This window comes from Podarcis pityusensis, assembly GCF_964106645.2.
Source record: "Podarcis pityusensis genome assembly, chromosome: 16".
Lineage (NCBI taxonomy): Eukaryota > Metazoa > Chordata > Lepidosauria > Squamata > Lacertidae > Podarcis > Podarcis pityusensis.
In genome coordinates this window covers 17,436,280-17,453,731 of record NC_138041.1, presented here as the reverse complement: position 1 = coordinate 17,453,731, position 17,452 = coordinate 17,436,280, and the positions used below count along the sequence as shown (strand labels likewise).

The window sequence follows — 17,452 nt, the reverse complement described above, 5'->3', positions numbered from 1 at the left end:
AAAGCCATGACTGTTTGAAGTGGCATCATACCACTTTAAATGTATTGTGTGAATGTGGCATATGTGACTGTTTAAAAAGGTTTGTATGGTTATATGTTTTAGGGGGAAAGTGCAGGTTAGGCCCATGTTAAATCAGCCCCTGATTATATCTAAAGTTTGTTCAGGCTGCTGAGAGCTATACCTGTTCCCAGTGCTTTTTTTCTAGGGCTACGCAGGGGTACACCCCCCCCCAAATATTCTGTGAATCTTTGTACTTTGGTCCATTTACTGTCTTTATTTTTCCTGATTTGAACTATAAAATTGTGATTTTCTTGAGTCAAAATGAAAGTACCCCTAAACATTTTTTTAGAAAAAAGCACAGCCTGTTCCCCTCACTGAGCTACAACTCTCAGAGTGGTTTAACAATCAATCCCTCTTCCCAGGGAACTCTGGGAGCAACAGCAACTTACAGCTCCCAGAATCCTTTGGGGGAAGCTATGACTCTTCAAAGTGGTATCACAGTGTTTTAATGTATGGTCTGAATGTGGCCCTTGTCCCTCTCTCTGCCCTCCCACAACTTCCTCCAGGAGCCTTTATTGCCCATTCATCCAGGAGAATGGGATGAACAACATCCCTTGTTGTCTTCTCCAGCATGTGATAATAACACCAAGGCCTAGGACTCTTTGTTCTTTCTTCACAATGAGCAAACTGTTGCTTGTCTTGTAGTCCATCCCTGAAATGGACCTGATGCACAGGGAGGGGAGGGAACTACTGGGGGCAAGAAACAAGAGCTGAAGAAACCCTCCCTGTGGGACCATAACAACCTCTGTGAAAGACTGCCTTGCTCAGTGTCACATTGTTTTATTCAGGAGACAGAATAATAATAATAATAATAATAATAATAATAATACCCCACCCATCTGACTGCATTGCCCCAGCCACACTAGGCAGCTTCCAACATATATAAAAACATAATAAAACGTTGCATGTTAAAAAGCTTCCCTATGCAGGACTTCCTTCAGATGTCTTCTAAAAGCCAGGTGGTTGTTTATTTCCTTGCCATCTGATGGGAGGGTGTTCCACAGGGCAGGCGCTGCTACCGAGAAGGCCCTCTGTCTGGTTCCCTGTCACTTCACTCCTCACAGTAAGGGAACCGTTAGAAAGCCCTAGGAACTGGATCTCAGTGCCCTGGTTATCTCCTGCTTAGACTACTGCAATGCACTCTACGTAGGGCTACCTTTGAAGGTGACTCAGAAACTACAACTAATCCAGAATGCGGCAGCTAGATTGGTGCCTGGTACCATATAACAAGAATGAGGGCACAAGGAGGAGGGGACGACAGAGGACGAGATGGTTGGACGGTGTTCTCGAAGCTACCAGCATGAGTTTGACCAAACTGCGGGAGGCAGTGGAAGACAGGAGTGCCTGGCGTGCTCTGGTCCTTGGGGTCACGAAGAGTCGGACACGACTAAACGACTAAACAACAACAACCATATAACACCGGTCCTAAAAGATCTACATTGGTTCCCAGTACATTTCTGAGCACAATTCAAAGTGTTGGTGCTGACCTTTAAAGCCCTTAATGGCTTTGGCCCTGTATACCTGAAGGAGCATTTCCACCCCCATTGTTGGTGGTGTAGGAAGGGGTGTATGGTGGGTGCGGACCGCCCCGGGTGTCATCACTGATGGGGGTGACCGCGGGGCCTGGCCTGCAGTGCGCCCGAGCCACATGTCTCTCCTGGGAAGTGACACGGTGGCTCGGGCACCTGCAGGCTCCGGGCTGCCCGAAACGGCAACATGGGGCTTGCAGACTCCGTGGAGTTTCCATGCAGTGTGCTCTGCCCCGGCTTGCCCTGCCCCCGGGTGCAGGGCATTTGCACTACCCCGGGAGCCCAAGCAGCTAGCTACGCCGCTGCCCATTGTTGAGCCCAGACACTGAGATTCAGCTCCAAGGGCCTTCTGGTAGTTCCCTCAGTGGAGAAGTGAGATTACAGGGAAGCAGACAGAGAGCCTTCTTGGTAGTCAGTCCTGCCCTGTGGAATGTCCTCCCATCAGATGTCAAGGAAATAAACAACTATCTGGCTTTTAGAAGACATCTGAAGGCAGCCTTAAGGAAGTTTTTAATGTTTGGTGTTTTACTGTGTTTGATGTTTTAAATTTTCGAAAGTCACCCAGAGTGGCTGGGGCAACCCAGTCAGATGGGCAGCATATAAATTATTTTTGTTGTTGTTGTTGTTGTTGTTGTTGTCATCTATTTACTTACTTAGACTTCCGGGTTGGCGCCTCCGGCAATGGCAGAGCTCCTCCGTTCGGGAGGAACTTGCTCCGTGAAAAACAGGGTCTGACCGCCACGGCGAAGGTGGAGACCCATTGAAATCACAAGCGGGAGAAGCTTGTAAACCTGGGATTCGGCTGGCACCTTTTGCGCCTCCCCTACTCGCGGGGAAACCCTGTTTTGGGGATCCGGAGCGACGTGGGGTGAGTGGCGTGGTGCTTTGAATCGACTGCTTCTTTCACGGAGTGAAGCCGCATTGCTGTTGCCGGAGAGTGCTGACTTTTTCCTGTGGACAATTGGATTTTAAACAACTACCCGTGAGTAAAACGGAAAATTGGATTTTTAAATACTTTAATTTGGCACTGAAGCGGGAAGGTCATAAACAGGAAGTCCGCCTTCCGTTTTTGTAAATAGACTGAAGCAAAGACGTTACAAGCTAAAGTCTTTGAAAGCTTTTGGCAAAGGATTAAATTTCCATCGGTTTAAAATACAAAACCCCCCTTGGAAGCAGGAGAAGAGGGGGAAATTTTGGATCTAGTGAGCCTGCAGGAGAGAGTGAAAAATCAAATTACCACTGCTCTGAACCTGGGAACAGGCTGCCAGATGACGTTTGGAGAGAGTGCATTTGACAGAACGGATTTGACAGCTAGCTAAATAAGAGTAAGATACTGTTTCCATTGCCCTCCTCTGCGTTTAAAAAAGAGGAAAAGTAACTGAAAATTTATCTTTAATGCTTGAGTTGTGCCGGAAAGAACTGATACCAGTGGAGACTGTTTCCCTCTAGAGGGAGCTTTTGAAACTGTTACAGGAGTGTAACTGGGGGATTTCCAGCTGCAGATAAGGATTCTGAGAACCAGAGATTGACCTTGGACCATTCAAAAATGTTGACAGGAGAAGCCATTGTGACTGTTTTATGTAAGATAAGCTGTTCGCTGGGACAGCTTCACAAGAAGATGGATGACATGACTTTTAAAGTTGATAATTTGGAACAGAAAGTGACTAATTTGAGTCAAAAAGCGAACACCAACACAGAAATAATTCAGGACTTGGTACAGGAATCCATTTTGGCAGGACAAATGGTGGAGGACAAATGGTGGAGGAGAAGGAGGAGAAGGAGAAAGCTGCTGTTGTTGAACATAAAGTAATACAAGTGAGATCCGTGGCTTTACAGAAGCAAATTGAGGACTATAAGTTGAGGCCTTTTATGATTGAATCTAGGAAAAGTCAGACTCTGAGGAATGGATCCCGGCTTGGATTAAAGAAGGAAAGTTGGAAAGATCCCTCTATGCAGGGATTAACTGACTTTTGGGACATGGACTCGGGCCTGGAGGAGATTGAAGTTTTGGGGGCCTTTGGACTTGGAGGAATCTTGAAATATGCCCTGAAATACTTTATGGACTGTAGCTTTAACTATGGAAATTTGGCTGATCTGTTCAGAAGGAAGAAAAGGATTGGAGTTTCCCTGAGATTTGCTCTTTAGCATTAAAGAAAATGAAGAAGACCTGCAGAAGGGACTTGGAAAAGAGTTAAGAGCCTCGGACATAAGATCACCAGGTTGATGGACTTTATGGAGTTGACGGAAAGGACTGGCAGAATCTGAAACCAGGGAGAGGAGATGGTGGAAGAAGATTGGAAAATTTAAAGTTTATATATAGACATATGGTAAAACTAATGAGTGATAGAAAAATGGTGGAATGATCTTTTATGGGCTTAGCAGAAATGTTATAAGGAGTTGAGCATATATAAGTATTTTAGTTTTAATGGAAAATAAGGTTAAAAAATACGTTATTTACAATATGATAGAAAATGGAGAAAGATGGAAAGGATTTGCTGAAACAATTAATAGAAGTGGAATACAAAAAGGGAGGTGAGAGGAGGTCGAGGAAACAAGGGAATGAAAGATAGAGTACGGAAAAGGGATGATGTATGTTTTTAAATTGTTTTTGTTTTGTTTTATTTAGGGTTAAGGTTAGGGAGTGGGGTTTGTTTAGTTTAGTTTAATGTGTTTAGTTTTGAGTTTAGGTTGTGTTTTGCATTGTCTATATATTGTATTGTTTTTTGGGTTTTTTTTGCTTTCCTCCTTTGTCTTTTTTTCTGTTTTTTTCTTCTCTTTTTTGTAATCCATAAAAGTAATAAATATTATTTTTTAAAAAATAGAGCATTTTAACCCCTCTTTTCAGTTTTAAAAAGGCTCCCAATGCAGCTTTCATGAGAAAAATAACAAGATAGTCCCTGCTGACAGAATTAGGTCTCTCTTTCTCTCCATCCCACCCACAGTTTTTTTGTGACGGGAATCAGTCACAGAAATTGCGTCAAAATTATGCAGATATGTCAGGTTTACACCATCTAATCCATCACAGAACATTGGCAGCAAAAGCTTATTTATTTGTTTAGTAAAATTTACACACCACTTGATTGTTAAAAACAACAACCTCAAAGCAGTTTACAAAGAGAATAAAACAATAAAATGTTCACTAAAAAAGCCCTCTTTAAAACGCCGAAAAGATAAAATCAGGAATAACCAAATGCTTTGACAACAATAATGTTTTGATCAGGAGATCAAAACATATATCAATCTTGAGCTGTTTCCTTCTAGGAATGAAGTCAGGGCTCCTTACCTAGCAACTGCGTCCCACATACAGAGAAAGGGCAAGTTACATTTTCCACCTCCACCCCACAAATTTAGCCCTATCAGCTGCCTCTGGATGGGCTGTGGCTGAATGTTGCCATTTGTAGGCGGCCTGTATGGCCGGCATTCAAAAATGAAGAACCGCTGACTAATATTCAAAAACCTCAAAGCAATTGAGAATCATAAGCTCCCAAGGCTTAGAGCATCTATTCCAGGATGACCACTTGGATTCCCACCAGAATGACTAACATAGCTAGTCTGAAGCATTCTGTGAGAATTGGCCTCTTCAGTGGCTAGAATAATAATTTGGAATTTGGACACAGCTTTAGGATGTGGTGCATTGTGGGAAACTCTCTGGAGCTTCAGCCTCCCCCCCCTAAAAAAAAAGGCACATTGGCTTGTTTACTAAGATCTTCTGCGTGAGGAGTGGGACCATGGAAGGTGCCAGAAGCCGGCATGAGGGCTGTGTTGACATTTTGTCTGAATTCCCCCGGAATAAAGGCAAGCTTGTTTGAGGAGGGTTGTTCTGTTTGCCAAGCAGAACAATGAGAATCTGTTTCTGCTTTCTTTCTTTCGTTTTAATGTATTCTTGGGGCGGGGTAAACAAAACAGAAAAATGTGCAAACTGTTGACGGGACCTCACATCCAGAGGAGAGAAAGAGAGGCAGCAGGAAAGGATTCAGAAGAAGGATGAGGGAAAATCAGACATCGTCATCCTAAGTGGGGCATCACTATCATCTTCCTTGGCCAACCTCTGCGCCGCCACCACCATAAGGATGTCTTCGTGAGGTCCAACTGGCATTGACATGGTCACCTGTGTTCCTACTGGGAGATGGAATGCTTCTCATCCGGAGAACTTGTCTTAGTGACATTGGCAGAGATGGACTTCCATTCTTCTCTATGATCTGTGTGGTGGGGATGGGGGATGTTGACCATGAGGCTGGATTAAGAGGAACAATAGTTCATCGCTCCATGGAGATGTGTCCCTGGATTGGTTTTGTACTCTCATGAGAAGCTACAGGTTCGGTGTCTCCTGACAGCTTCCGTTGCAATCTCGTCAAAGTGGCTGGACGATTTACCTGTCTTTCTAGAGAGGTATGGTAACGGGTGGTGGGACCTTCTCTGATTCTCTCTGTTCTCTACTTGTGGTGTATGAATGGTTGTGATGATGATGGTCATTGATCTGGACAGCTTTAAAAAAAGGGATGAGATGAATTCATGGAGGATAAGGCTATCAATGGCTATGTTTTGCCTCCACTATCAGAGACAATATGCCTCTGAATACCAGCTGGTGGAAACCACCAGTGGGGAGAGTATTGTTGCTCTCAGGTCCTGTTTGTGAGCTTTCTGTTGGGACATCTGGTTGGCTGCTGCGAAAACAGCTGTGCTGGCTGGGGCTGATGGGAGCTGTAGTCTAAAACAACTGGAAGAGGAAGTTGAGGAAGGTTGGTCTAGAATTTTCAAGCTCATTAATTTCCTTGGGGTTCTCTGGCTGTCCTTGTTAGAAACCAGATGCTAGAAAAGGAACACCCAGGAACAACTCCCCTACGTGGAAAGTGTCTGGGACTTCTTAGTTTAGAAAAAAGGCGAGTCAGAGATAACATGATAGAAGTTGATGCTTGGCATGGGGAAAGTGGAGAGAGGAAAGTTCGTCCCCCCTTCTCATAATACTAGAACCCAATGGAGACTATCCAATGAAGCTGAATGTTGGAAGATTCAGGAGAGATAAAAGAAAGTACTTGCTCTTGCAGTGCATAGTTAAACTGTGGAACTCCCTCCCACATGAGGGAGCGATTTCCACAAACTTGAATGGCTTTAAAAGAGTATTAGACAAATTCATGGAGGGGAAGGCTGTCAATGGCTGCTAGTCATGTTGGCTAAGCTCTGCCTAGTCAATCAAAGGCAGTAATGCTTCTGAATACCAGTTGCTAGAAACCATGGGTGGGGGGTGGAGCTCTTGTGCTTGGCTCCTGCTTGCTGGCTTTCTGCAGGTTCTGCAGGTTGGCCACTGTGAGAACAGGATGCTGAGCTAGATGGTCCATGGGCCAGATCCAGCAGGCAGTTATGTTGCTCATAGTGGAAGTGTATTTGTCAGTATGTGTGTGAGAGAGCGCTGGGGGGTCCTTCTCAATTGTCACTCATTTTTCAGGCAAGGCCCTCCTCTGCCTTTGAAGTATGCACCAGATCCTGATCTTGGCTTCCTTATGTCTCTCCTCTCTTCCGGAAATCCCCGCTATTTACCAAAAGCCAACTGGAAATCCAGGTGTGTAAGTCTCATACAAACACACAGAGATGACTTTGCCTGATTTCGCATATAACCACAGCAGGAGAAGAACTGGATCTCTGAGCACAGTGGTTCCCAAAGTTGGTGGGTAATGCCTCCTGGGGGGAATTAACTAGGGGGTGCTGAGAAGTAAGGGGGTGGTAGAGGGGCACTGGAGGCATAAATATCAGACTTTGAGACGCTGGTATCACGGGTCACATTCATCGACTTTGTTGTATTAGTTAATCATGCTAAATCATTTTAAGTGGATTTTGAATAAATGCCCATCTCACAATGAGGCCAGGTTGCCTGTTTTTACCTATGTGGATGATCAGCTGATTGTTGGGGCCTCCAACAGCCCTCTCAGCCCTTCATCTGCCCCCCATCCAAAGCCATATATCACGGCTCAGCACACATTCAGTTTTAACCCTTGCAATGGCCACCATTCTATGACACACCTCACTTTTATCAACAGTTTATTTAGAACTAAAACACTGTCCTGGCAATATTTTTAAAAAATAAATAAATCAGGGCCAAATAATTCAAGGAGCTGAGGTTTGTGAAGGGTGCTGAGAGTTGTCAGGAGGCCACTATTCCTATCACAGAAATACAACTCCCTCTTCTGAAGGAGAAAATTCCTTTTGTGGGTTCAATACAGAGGCTCACCCCAAATTCCCAGTTTATCAGACTTTATTCAGTAATGCATTTCCATTATGGCACATTGTGTTTAGGAAAAATACATCATCTAAGCTGTTTCATCCTCTAGCCGACCGACCACCTTCTGCCAGTCCACCACCTCCAACCAGAGTCTCTTAAAACACAACCCAAGGGTTTGTTTGTTTTTTTGCTGTATGCACCTTTTCTGGAGTTATTTTCCACTGTACCATTCAGCCCTTAGGTTCCTGCTAACAACTGCTTCTTTCTCGCTTTGTGGTCAGGACGCCCTGGCTTTCCTGAAGACGGGGTTTGCAGAATTTCTACCTCGCTTCACAGGGAACTCTGGGAATTGTAGCTCTGTGGAGGTAATAGGGGGTCCCCTAACAGCGCTCAGGACCTTTAAGAAACAACAGCTCCCAGAGTTCTTTGAGGGAAGCCATGCCTGTTTAAGTGGCGCCATAGTGCTTTAAAGGTATGGTGTGTATGTGGCCGTACTGAAGTGGCCTTCCTTCCTTCCTTCCTTCCTTCCTTCCTTCCTTCCTTCCCTCTCACCCACAGCAACACCAGCGCCCCTCCAATACCTGCTGCAGCCAATGACCAAGCTAGTGCACACTCAGAGAGGAGCCACCGTCACCCTGCCCTGCATCCTGAGGACGCTACCCCCAAACTACAAGGTCAGGTGGAGCAAAGTGGAGCCAGCCGAATACATGGAGGTTGTCATCCTGATCACCAACGGGGTGCACCACAAAACCTACGGCCCGCTGGGCAGCCGGGCCCGACTGAGGCGCAGCCACCGCTACGATGCCTCGCTGACCATCTCTGACGTGGCGCTGGATGATGAGGGGCGCTACCGCTGCCAGCTGATCAACGGCCTGGAGGATGAGAGCATATCTCTGGTCCTGCAGTTAGATGGTAAGGGGACTGGTGCGGCCGTTTTCCTGAGGGCATGAGAAGTCGTCATCTTCTTCTCCTTTTTTAGAGAGCCAATGTGGTGTAGTGGTTAAGAGCGGTAGACTCGTAATCTGAGGAACCGGGTTCGCATCTCCGCTCCTCCACATGCAACTGCTGGGTGACTTTGGGCTAGTACACTTCTTTGAAGTCTCTCAGCCCCACTCACCTCACAGTGTGTTTGTTGTTGGGGAGGAAGGGAAAGGAGAATGTTAGCCGCTTTGAGACTCCTTCGGGCAGTGATAAAGCGGGATACTCTTCTTCTTCTTCTTCAATTAAATTAAATTTATATACTGCTCTTCCGAAGATCACAGGGCAATTTGCAAAATATAGATCTATGGAGGCCTTGCAAGACAGGTTGGAACCAGTGTGCAAGTATAAGCCAGTGTTGTGTAGTGGTTAGAGTGTCAGACTAGGACTTGGGAGAGATCAGCATTCAAATTCCCTCCTAGCTGGCAATGAAGCTCACTGCCTCTCAATGCTTTAAATATATAGTGTAAGTGGGGCCAATGTTAAGATTATCACTATGTATAGTTACTGAGCAATGCTAAGCCTGTTATGTTAACACTCACCCTCTGCCTTTTATTTTCAGTTTGTACTTTCAAATAAATTTAATAATGAAATACTTATTTTAAAAAAGGTAATTCAAGGCTCATCACCCCCTACTCACCTCCTTCCCAAAATTCTCTTACTCCTTCTCTCCAGGAATTGTCTTCCCCTACCAGACCAGCCAAGGGCGCTACAAATTCAACTATTTTGAGGCCAAAAAGGCTTGTCAAGAGCAGGACTCCCGCCTGGCAAACTACGGGCAACTTTATAAAGGTAACCCAATTTTTGCTAATGTTTTCTTACTCAACTGCTAGGGATGGCTTTTATTGCTTTGCTTTGTTTTGGTTGGGTTGTGGGGTTTATTTGCTGCTGTGTCTTTGCTGTGTCTTACCAAGAACTAACTTAGTTGGTCTTAAAGGTGCTACTGGAAGGATTTTTTTTTTATTGTGTCTTTGCTGTTCTTCAGTGAGGTTTTTTCATGTTTTGTTATTTTGGATATGAGCTTTTTAAAAATGAGGGGTGGTATATCAATGTTTTAATAAAGAAACAGCAATGATGCTGTGGTTGCTGAAGAGGCCCCAGTCTTGTGGAACAATCTGCCAATTGAAATTCAGTAGGCACCTTCTGTCTTAACTTTTAAACGCACGCTGAAAACTTTTCTATTCCGTCCAGTTTATGCAGGCAATTAATAATAATTTTTTCCACAGTTGTTAAGTTCATTTCTGATTTTATTTTTTATGTGCTTTTTAATGTGTGGTTTTATGTACAATTGTTGTAAACCACTTTAATATTTTTTTAAAAAAATATGAATAGCAATATATAACTATTTTTTACAAATAAACAAATAGCTCCTCTGAAAGTTCCAAGGGCCCTCCAAATTGGCAGGGGGTTTTGTGGGTGCATTTTTGTGACATGTCATTGATACTATAGGTGCATTCATGGTTGATTTATACTGGACCATCCACACATTATTTTGGTTTATTAGTTCTCCTCCAATGTTTCCCCAGTTTTACATTATTGCCATCTTGCAGGATAGTGCAGCAAAAGCAGGACAGGAATAAAAACCAAACACCAAAAATGTTTGTGGCATAAAAATACAGGATTCCAGGAGTAAGCTACAAGACTGGCACTGACGGGAAACAAGGCAGCAGTACTGAAAGTGGGATTGTGTGTGACTGCCCCGAAACCATCTAAAAATAGACAAAGCCTTTGTTTGTGTTTCAGCCAAACTGTGTCTTTTTTTTGGAATGAACAAGAAACACTCATGACTCTTTCTCCTTCCGAAAGGAAAAGGGAAACCCTGAAATGCCCTCCTTTGTTTCTTGACTGATTGCTTGTTTTTGTTATCCTGCACCTTGCACTTTTAGAAACAACCTAATGAAGCTTGTTCTGGCATAGATAGAGATGGTGAGAACAAGCATCCCCTGACTGGTTGATGGATGTTGCTTCAAGGTGCAGGGAATGGATCAGAGGAAGCAACTGGCGCTCAGTTAACTCGCTGTATTGCATTTGTTGCTTCCTCTTCACTTAGCTTGGACAGAAGGGCTGGACTGGTGCAACGCAGGATGGGTCATGGAAGGAACAGTCCATTACCCCATCATTAACTCCCGCGAGCCCTGTGGGGGACGTCTTCTTCTCCCAGGGGTTCGAAGTTATGGCGCCAGGGACAAGCTGAAAGATCGGTTTGATGCCTTCTGTTTCAGTTCAGCTGTGAAAGGTATGTGGGTGCAGACGAAGCCAGAGGCTTGGCGTGATTCATATATGAAGCAAATTTCTAGCCCCTACTATTAGAAATAAACTTGTTTATGTAGCTCAGATTAATGCTTCTCAGCAGTTGTTTCCTGGACTCTGTGTGCATCTCTGGATAAGCAGTTTTTTCTCTCCTCGGTCCTTTCACCTTTCAGTAAAAAGTGGCATTCTGCCTCGTAAGAGTGTTGTGAGGCTAGCGCTCTAGGTTTCATAACCTTTCCCAAACCAAGCGCCCAAGCATAATTTGTTTGGGCTTGACACAGACTTGTAACATACCCTTAAGCTCTCCCTCACCCCCTTTCCTATCCCATATAGACAATCTCATAAGTCATGAACGAAAAAATTCAATTTTATGGCATTAAAAGGCCATATATTTTTATGCTTTATTTTTCTAGTCTTTTTCATTTTGAAATCATCAGTGACTTCTCTAAAGTAGTACTATGCCGAAACAATTTTGATGAAATATTTCCTCCCCCTACCAAAGCGGCTTCTATTCCACCACCTTCATTCTTTAGATATTATCTGTTGATTCTTGTGGGTCCCTTCCAAACCTGTGATCCTGTGTATGTGGGGTCAGAATCTATGAGAGGAACCTGCTGAACCAATCAGACTATCCTCTTTGTTAAAGTAGTGGCCTTGGCTGGCTAGTTAAGTACCATCATTTACATGCCCAAGAAGGTTGGCATATAGACAAATGGGTAGGCCTCCCCCCCCCCCCCCGCACCCTGGGTGGAGGCTACATCATCCTAGGCGGCTTGTCTTGCTTTTGTGCTGGATTCCAAAGCTGTGGCTGCGAGATATACCTGGAAAACTAATGGGGAAGCAAGATCTGTTGGAGTGTTATTGCTGTGTGCCCCTCCATCCTAGGGAGTATATATGTTGTATATGTGAGTAAATAAAACCATATATCCTAAAGATACCATAGTCTCCATCGACCTTCATTCCAAGGAGACCAAACTCTGGGAAAACACAGACGTCCCTGGAGTCTCTCAATGCCTGGAGATTGGGGTGTGTGCAACAATGTGTAGGATACCTGTTAAAATATTATTCTGGTTCCTCAGATTTTAATGCTGAGCAGGAAGGAACTAATGAATACTGGGGCTTGTAGTCTTTCTGCCCTGCTCCCTGCCATTTGCTAGTCTTTTCATACCCTGGCAGTTTCCACAAGCTGTGCAATTCTCCTATATTATTTATTGAATGCATTTCTATTGGCCTTTCTCAGACTGGGATTCAAGGCACATTTCAAACCAGCAATTAAAACACAGTTTGCTCTGATGGCGGCCCAGTGATCAGCTTTGTCTGTCCCTTAGTTTCCAAAGGCCTGTCTGAACAGGAAGGTCTCAGCGTGCCGGCAGAAGGTGATACAAAGAGGGAACCAGTCTAGCCTCTCTTGGGAGGGAATCCCACAATCTGGGAGCAGCCACAGAAAAGGCTCTCTCTCGGGTCATCACAAATCATGGTTATGGGACAGATAGAAGGTGCTCACCCAAGGATCCTGGCCCCAATGCAGATTTGTATAGGGAGATAGTAACTTTAAGGTGGCTTGGGTTTCAAGCCATTTAGGGCTTTATAAGTCATAACCAGCACTTTGTGCCCAGAAATGGACTGGTAGCCAGAGAAGTTGTTTTAGCAAGGAAGTAACATATTCCCTGTGGCTCCAGTCAGCAGTCTGGCTGCAGCGTTTTGGATTAGCTGAAGCTTTTGAACACTTTTCAAGGGCAGCCCCATATTGAGCATATTACAGCAGTCCAGCCGGGTCGTAGCTAAATCCTTTGTGCATTGACTCTAACTCCCTCAACATCATTTCCTGCTTCTGCTTCTTTCCCCTCTGCTCCTCTGCCCAGGCCGGGTCTATTTCATCCGGGGCCACATGAATTTCAAGGAAGCCACTCAAGCCTGCCGCAACGACAGGGCTGCCATCGCCAAAGTTGGGCAGCTGTACGCTGCGTGGAAATTCTCCCAGCTGGACCGCTGTGATGGAGGCTGGCTTGATGACGGCAGTGTGCGCTTTCCGATCAACATTCCCCGTGCCCACTGCGGGGGGCTCACAAATCCCAGCGTCCACAGCTTTGGATTTCCCAGCAAGTTACGGAAGAAATATGGAGTCTACTGCTTCTCAGTGAAGTAGAGAGGATGAGAGAGACAGAGAAGTTTAGATGCCAGCTAGGCCCAAAGAGGACCACACAAAATGACACACATACAACCCTTTTGCAAAAGATCTCTTTCCCCAAGGACACCCTTGGAGGGTGTTGGTATGACATCGCACAGGGGCTTTTCCTCACCATGACTTTTCTATGATCCCTATCTTAATCTAAGGATGGAGTTCATAGGTCACAGACTTTGGAATCACACAAACTGCCTTTGTGTATTCAAGTGTAGGTATTTTTGGAGCCTTGTCCTGACTTTTTCTTCTTGAATTTGTACAACCTCTACATTTTTCCTAGGTTTGGAGAGAAATGTCCCACCCACTACTGACACTTGGGGTCTATGTCTCTCTCTCTGTGCCTGTTTACATGCACACTCAGAACCAGTTTGTTCTCAGTGTGCCAGATCCCATTATCTTGCCCCAATTAATGCAATACTTGACTGCTTTTAGTAATAAAGTGAATACCTCCCAAAACAGGCACTAACTTTGCAACAAATGTCCTGTTAATATGGACATTTGCTTGCAAACCCAGCCATTGCTTCACTACCTTATTAAGTATTCTTTTAAAAAATATTTAAACCTGGAATCTTGATTTTTATTCTTCCTGACTTTGTACAACCTCCAGTTTTTCAGTTTTAAAGAAAGGTATCCTGCCCACCTCAGCCATCTACTGACACTTGGGCCCATCTAGAATTCTTCGGAGGAAGTCATGACTGGTTAAAGTGATATTGTAGTTCTTTAAATTATCAGAGATCAAGGACACTTACTAGAGGAGCCTGGAGCTGATTTGAATTGGGAGTCTAAGCAGCTGGGGCTGATGGAAATTGTTTGTGAACACAGGATTTTATTTGAGATCTGGGAACAGAAACAAGATGTGGATCGAGTGTGAAATCTGGAAAACAGTGGGGTGATCAGGAGTTATGGGGAAGGAATCAGGAGCCAGGTGATCCATTCCAAAAAGCAGGAGGCAAATTGCAACTTCTGTAAAGAGAAGAGGTCTGCAGCATAAAATTTCATCAGGAGCACAGGAAACAATGCACCATTCTAGACATGGATGCAGGAAAAGCTAGGAGGGGCAGAGGGCAGTTTGTCTGGCAACAAGTCTTCAACTTCTGTCTGTGTGGCTGTTTTTCCGCCTTCGCCACATTTACCTTTTGCCTTGCTCTTTCCAGACACAGGTCCATGCTTTAAAGCTCTGTGTCTGAGGGCCCTTTTTCCCTCTCTAGAGCTTTCCATGCAAAAACTGCTCTTTAGTGCTCAATTGGAGCAAACAGCAATTTAGGGTGTCTGTGGATTGCCATTTGCTCTGATTCAGCTTTAAAGAGCAGGTTTTTGCAGGGAAAGTTCTGGAGAAAAAAGGGTGCTCAGACACAGTGCTTTTAAGAGTGGACTGTGCCTGGAAAGAGCAGAGGAAATATGTGTGGATAAGAAGTGTGAGTCTTTGGCAAATGCTGGATGCCCACATTTTCCAATCAGCATGAGCCTCAGCCACACGTCCCCATCTAGAGACCACTTTTTTAGTGTTCAGCACCAAAGATTAAAAAGTTTGACAAACATCCATTCATTTTTTTTAAAAAAGTCTTGCTTAGGCAAATTATATAGGGTGAAACCTAAAGGAGGGAGGAATCCCCTCCCCCCAACAGCCAAGTGGAGACTGAGCATGCTCAATAGGCATGGCATGTTGGCTGCCTGTTGTGTGTATATAGGAGGAATGGAAAATCTGGTTGGGATGCTGGGGAATGGAATGGAGTACCCTAGAAAAAAGCTGGCTGGTTGGAACCTGGAACAGGAACATCCCATGTTGCAAGTTTCTGTTGCAGGTCCTGCTTGATAGCTACAGTGGCCAGTTGGCCTTCCATATTCAGAGGCATTATACACTTCTGAATGCTAAGTGCTAAGACAGAAACAACAGAGGGATGTTGTTTTTGCATTCTGCTTTTATGCTTCTCAAAGGTACTGTATCTGGCTATTGGAGGAAGAGTATGATCTAGGTCAATCTCAAAATAACACAATGTAAGGAGGCTCTTAACTGTCATATTATGCCTAGAAGATGGCTTAGAGTAACATTTGCCAATCTGGTACCCTCCAAACTGGATTACAATGTGCTGACTGGAGCTGATGGAAGTTGTAGTCCAACAACATTTGGAGGACACTAGGTTGATGAAGACTGGTCCAGAGTGTTCCATTCTGTGACTAATCACACTTAGTGATATGTGCTTTCTTGCACATGGATGCAAAGGGACATTTTAATATGTAAATGTAAATACATAAACTATTCAGTTACATTGTGCATGTGCAGAGTGCTTTGTACCCTCAAACTTGGGATTTACTTCTAAATAAACATGCTGAGGAAGGAGTGAAGAGTGTTGTTACTGTGATTAATGGAATCTTTCTTCAGGGAGAGAAAGCCATTGAATTCCATTGCACATCAGAAAAGTTTATAGAAAGCTAGCTATTCCCCACCCCACCCCCTGCCTGCCAGCGTGGTGGAAAGAACCAGCTTGCTGAATGCAATTGTAATCTGCACCACCAGGAGATTTTCAGTTCTTTCTTCCATCTCTCATTCTCCATGACAGATGCCCAACCTTCTTCAGAAGGTTCAGAAAAGGGCAACTTTTATGAAGAAAGGTTGCAACATTTGGGACTTTTTAGTTTAGAGAAAAGGCAAGTACTATAAGAGGTGACATGATAGAAATTTATAAAATTATGCACAGCATGGAAAGGGGGAACACAGAAAAGTTTTTCTCTCTCATAACACTAGAACATGTGGCTATCCAGTGAAGCTGAAAGTTGGAAGATTCAGAACAGATAAAACAAATGATTTATTCACGCAGCACATTATTAATCTATGGAACTTGCTCTCACAGGAAGTAGTGACGGCCTTAAAAGAGGATAAGACATATTTATGGAGGAGAGGGGTATCCATGGCTGCTAGCCATGATAGCTATGCTCTGCCTCCATGGTCAGAGGCAGTGATGCTTTCACATACCAATTGCTGGCATCCACAGGAGGGGAGAGGGCTCTTGTACTTAGGTCCTGCTTATGGGTTTCCCATTGGGGCATCTGGCTAGCCAGTTGAGAACAGGCTGCTGGACTAGATGGGCCAATGGCCTGATCCAGCCGGCTCTTCTTATGTTATTGCATCCTTCTTTCCACCTACCCCACCCTACCCTGGTTCTTAGCAAGGACAGCCCACGTGCTGATACTTTTGTTTGGATACAGTCATTCAGCTAGTTTGGGCCAGTCTTTGCTTTGTGACAGATGACTAGTTAATATTCCAGAATGACTGGCTAATATTTCACCTTTTAACATATAGTTAGGAGAAAACAGGATTTCCCAAGGACAGGGAAACTCTGGATTTAGCAGGGAGAAACCTGGAGAAAACAGCTGCTTCCGGTGAAGATTGTACAGATGAGGGAGAACACATGGAAGGGGCACATATTCCACATTAAGCTGAGGTGTGGATGGGGCCTTGGTCTCCAGGGTTTCAGGCAAGAGTCTTTCCTAGCCCTACCTGGAGAAGCCAGGAATCACATGACAAAATAAAAATGAAGGACAGGCTCCCCAAAGCTTGGTATATAGAACCCCATTATGAGAGAGACAGTTATGCTAGTTCAGTTTTGGCAGAGAGAGAAAGAGAGGGAAAAATGCTCATTGCACAAAGTAAAAAGTTATATTTTATATTGTCGCTGAGAAAGAGGGTGTCTTTAAAAGGAAATATTTAGTTATTAGAATTTCTTTATATATACACTCATATAATAACAATAATAATAAAAAAAAAAGAATAAGGGAAACGGAAGGCACCATTGTTGTTCCTTGTTGGTTTTTCATGCTGATTTATGCAAAATCAGTCCTGACTTGCTCGTGAATCTGGGATGATAGACAGTCACAGGTAAATCTTCATTCCTGGGGTTGATCAATCCCTGAAAAAAGTGGGGTGTGGAAGCACAAATCACATAGTGCTTATGAATGGTTGCAAAGGGGCTGATTGGTTCTCCCAGATTGCTGGATTCTGCTAGGCTGAAGGCTACAGTATCTCTGCTGGCCACCTGCAGTGGAGGCACTATAGAGCAGCAGATGCTGGGCTGGCTGTTCCCTCTCCCTATAAAGCTGTCCCAGTTTCACAGAGAATAAGGTAACTGACCCAGCTGCCAGAGACCCGTGCAAGAGAGTTCCTAGCTCAGTTCCTTCCACCATCCTAAACCCCTCCCACAACACAAAACAGTCCAAAGCAGCTAGAGATCTAGCCATCTCCAT

General features: G+C 44.4%; 2 protein-coding genes across 17 annotated transcripts in view; one reads left to right on the top strand and one right to left on the bottom strand.

The window, feature by feature from the left end:
* Window positions 1-4,641: 4,641 nt before the first annotated feature.
* HAPLN2 (hyaluronan and proteoglycan link protein 2) lies at window positions 4,642-15,556 on the top strand. 2 transcript variants are annotated; one of them, XM_080984298.1, is made up of 6 exons: window positions 4,642-5,993; window positions 7,033-7,146; window positions 8,362-8,715; window positions 9,457-9,573; window positions 10,832-11,017; window positions 12,894-15,556. In XM_080984298.1, the coding sequence occupies exons 2-6, from the start codon at window positions 7,059-7,061 to the stop codon at window positions 13,175-13,177; spliced, it is 1,029 nt and encodes a 342-aa protein (XP_080840424.1). In that variant the 5' UTR covers window positions 4,642-5,993; window positions 7,033-7,058; the 3' UTR covers window positions 13,178-15,556. The 2 variants fall into 2 exon arrangements, with proteins under 2 accessions (XP_080840424.1, XP_080840423.1); XM_080984297.1 differs by having other exon boundaries at window positions 4,646-5,978.
* A 1,298-nt stretch (window positions 15,557-16,854) lies between these two features.
* BCAN (brevican) overlaps window positions 16,855-17,452 on the bottom strand; it is a gene marked incomplete at its 5' end in the record, with an annotated part of 45,008 nt that continues 44,410 nt past the window's right edge. For all 15 annotated transcript variants that reach the window (XM_080984209.1, XM_080984217.1, XM_080984216.1 and 12 more), the window contains one exon: window positions 16,855-17,118. In XM_080984209.1, the coding sequence (XP_080840335.1) occupies window positions 17,096-17,118 (23 nt within the window). In that variant the 3' untranslated portion in view covers window positions 16,855-17,095. The remainder of the gene's footprint in view (window positions 17,119-17,452) is intronic.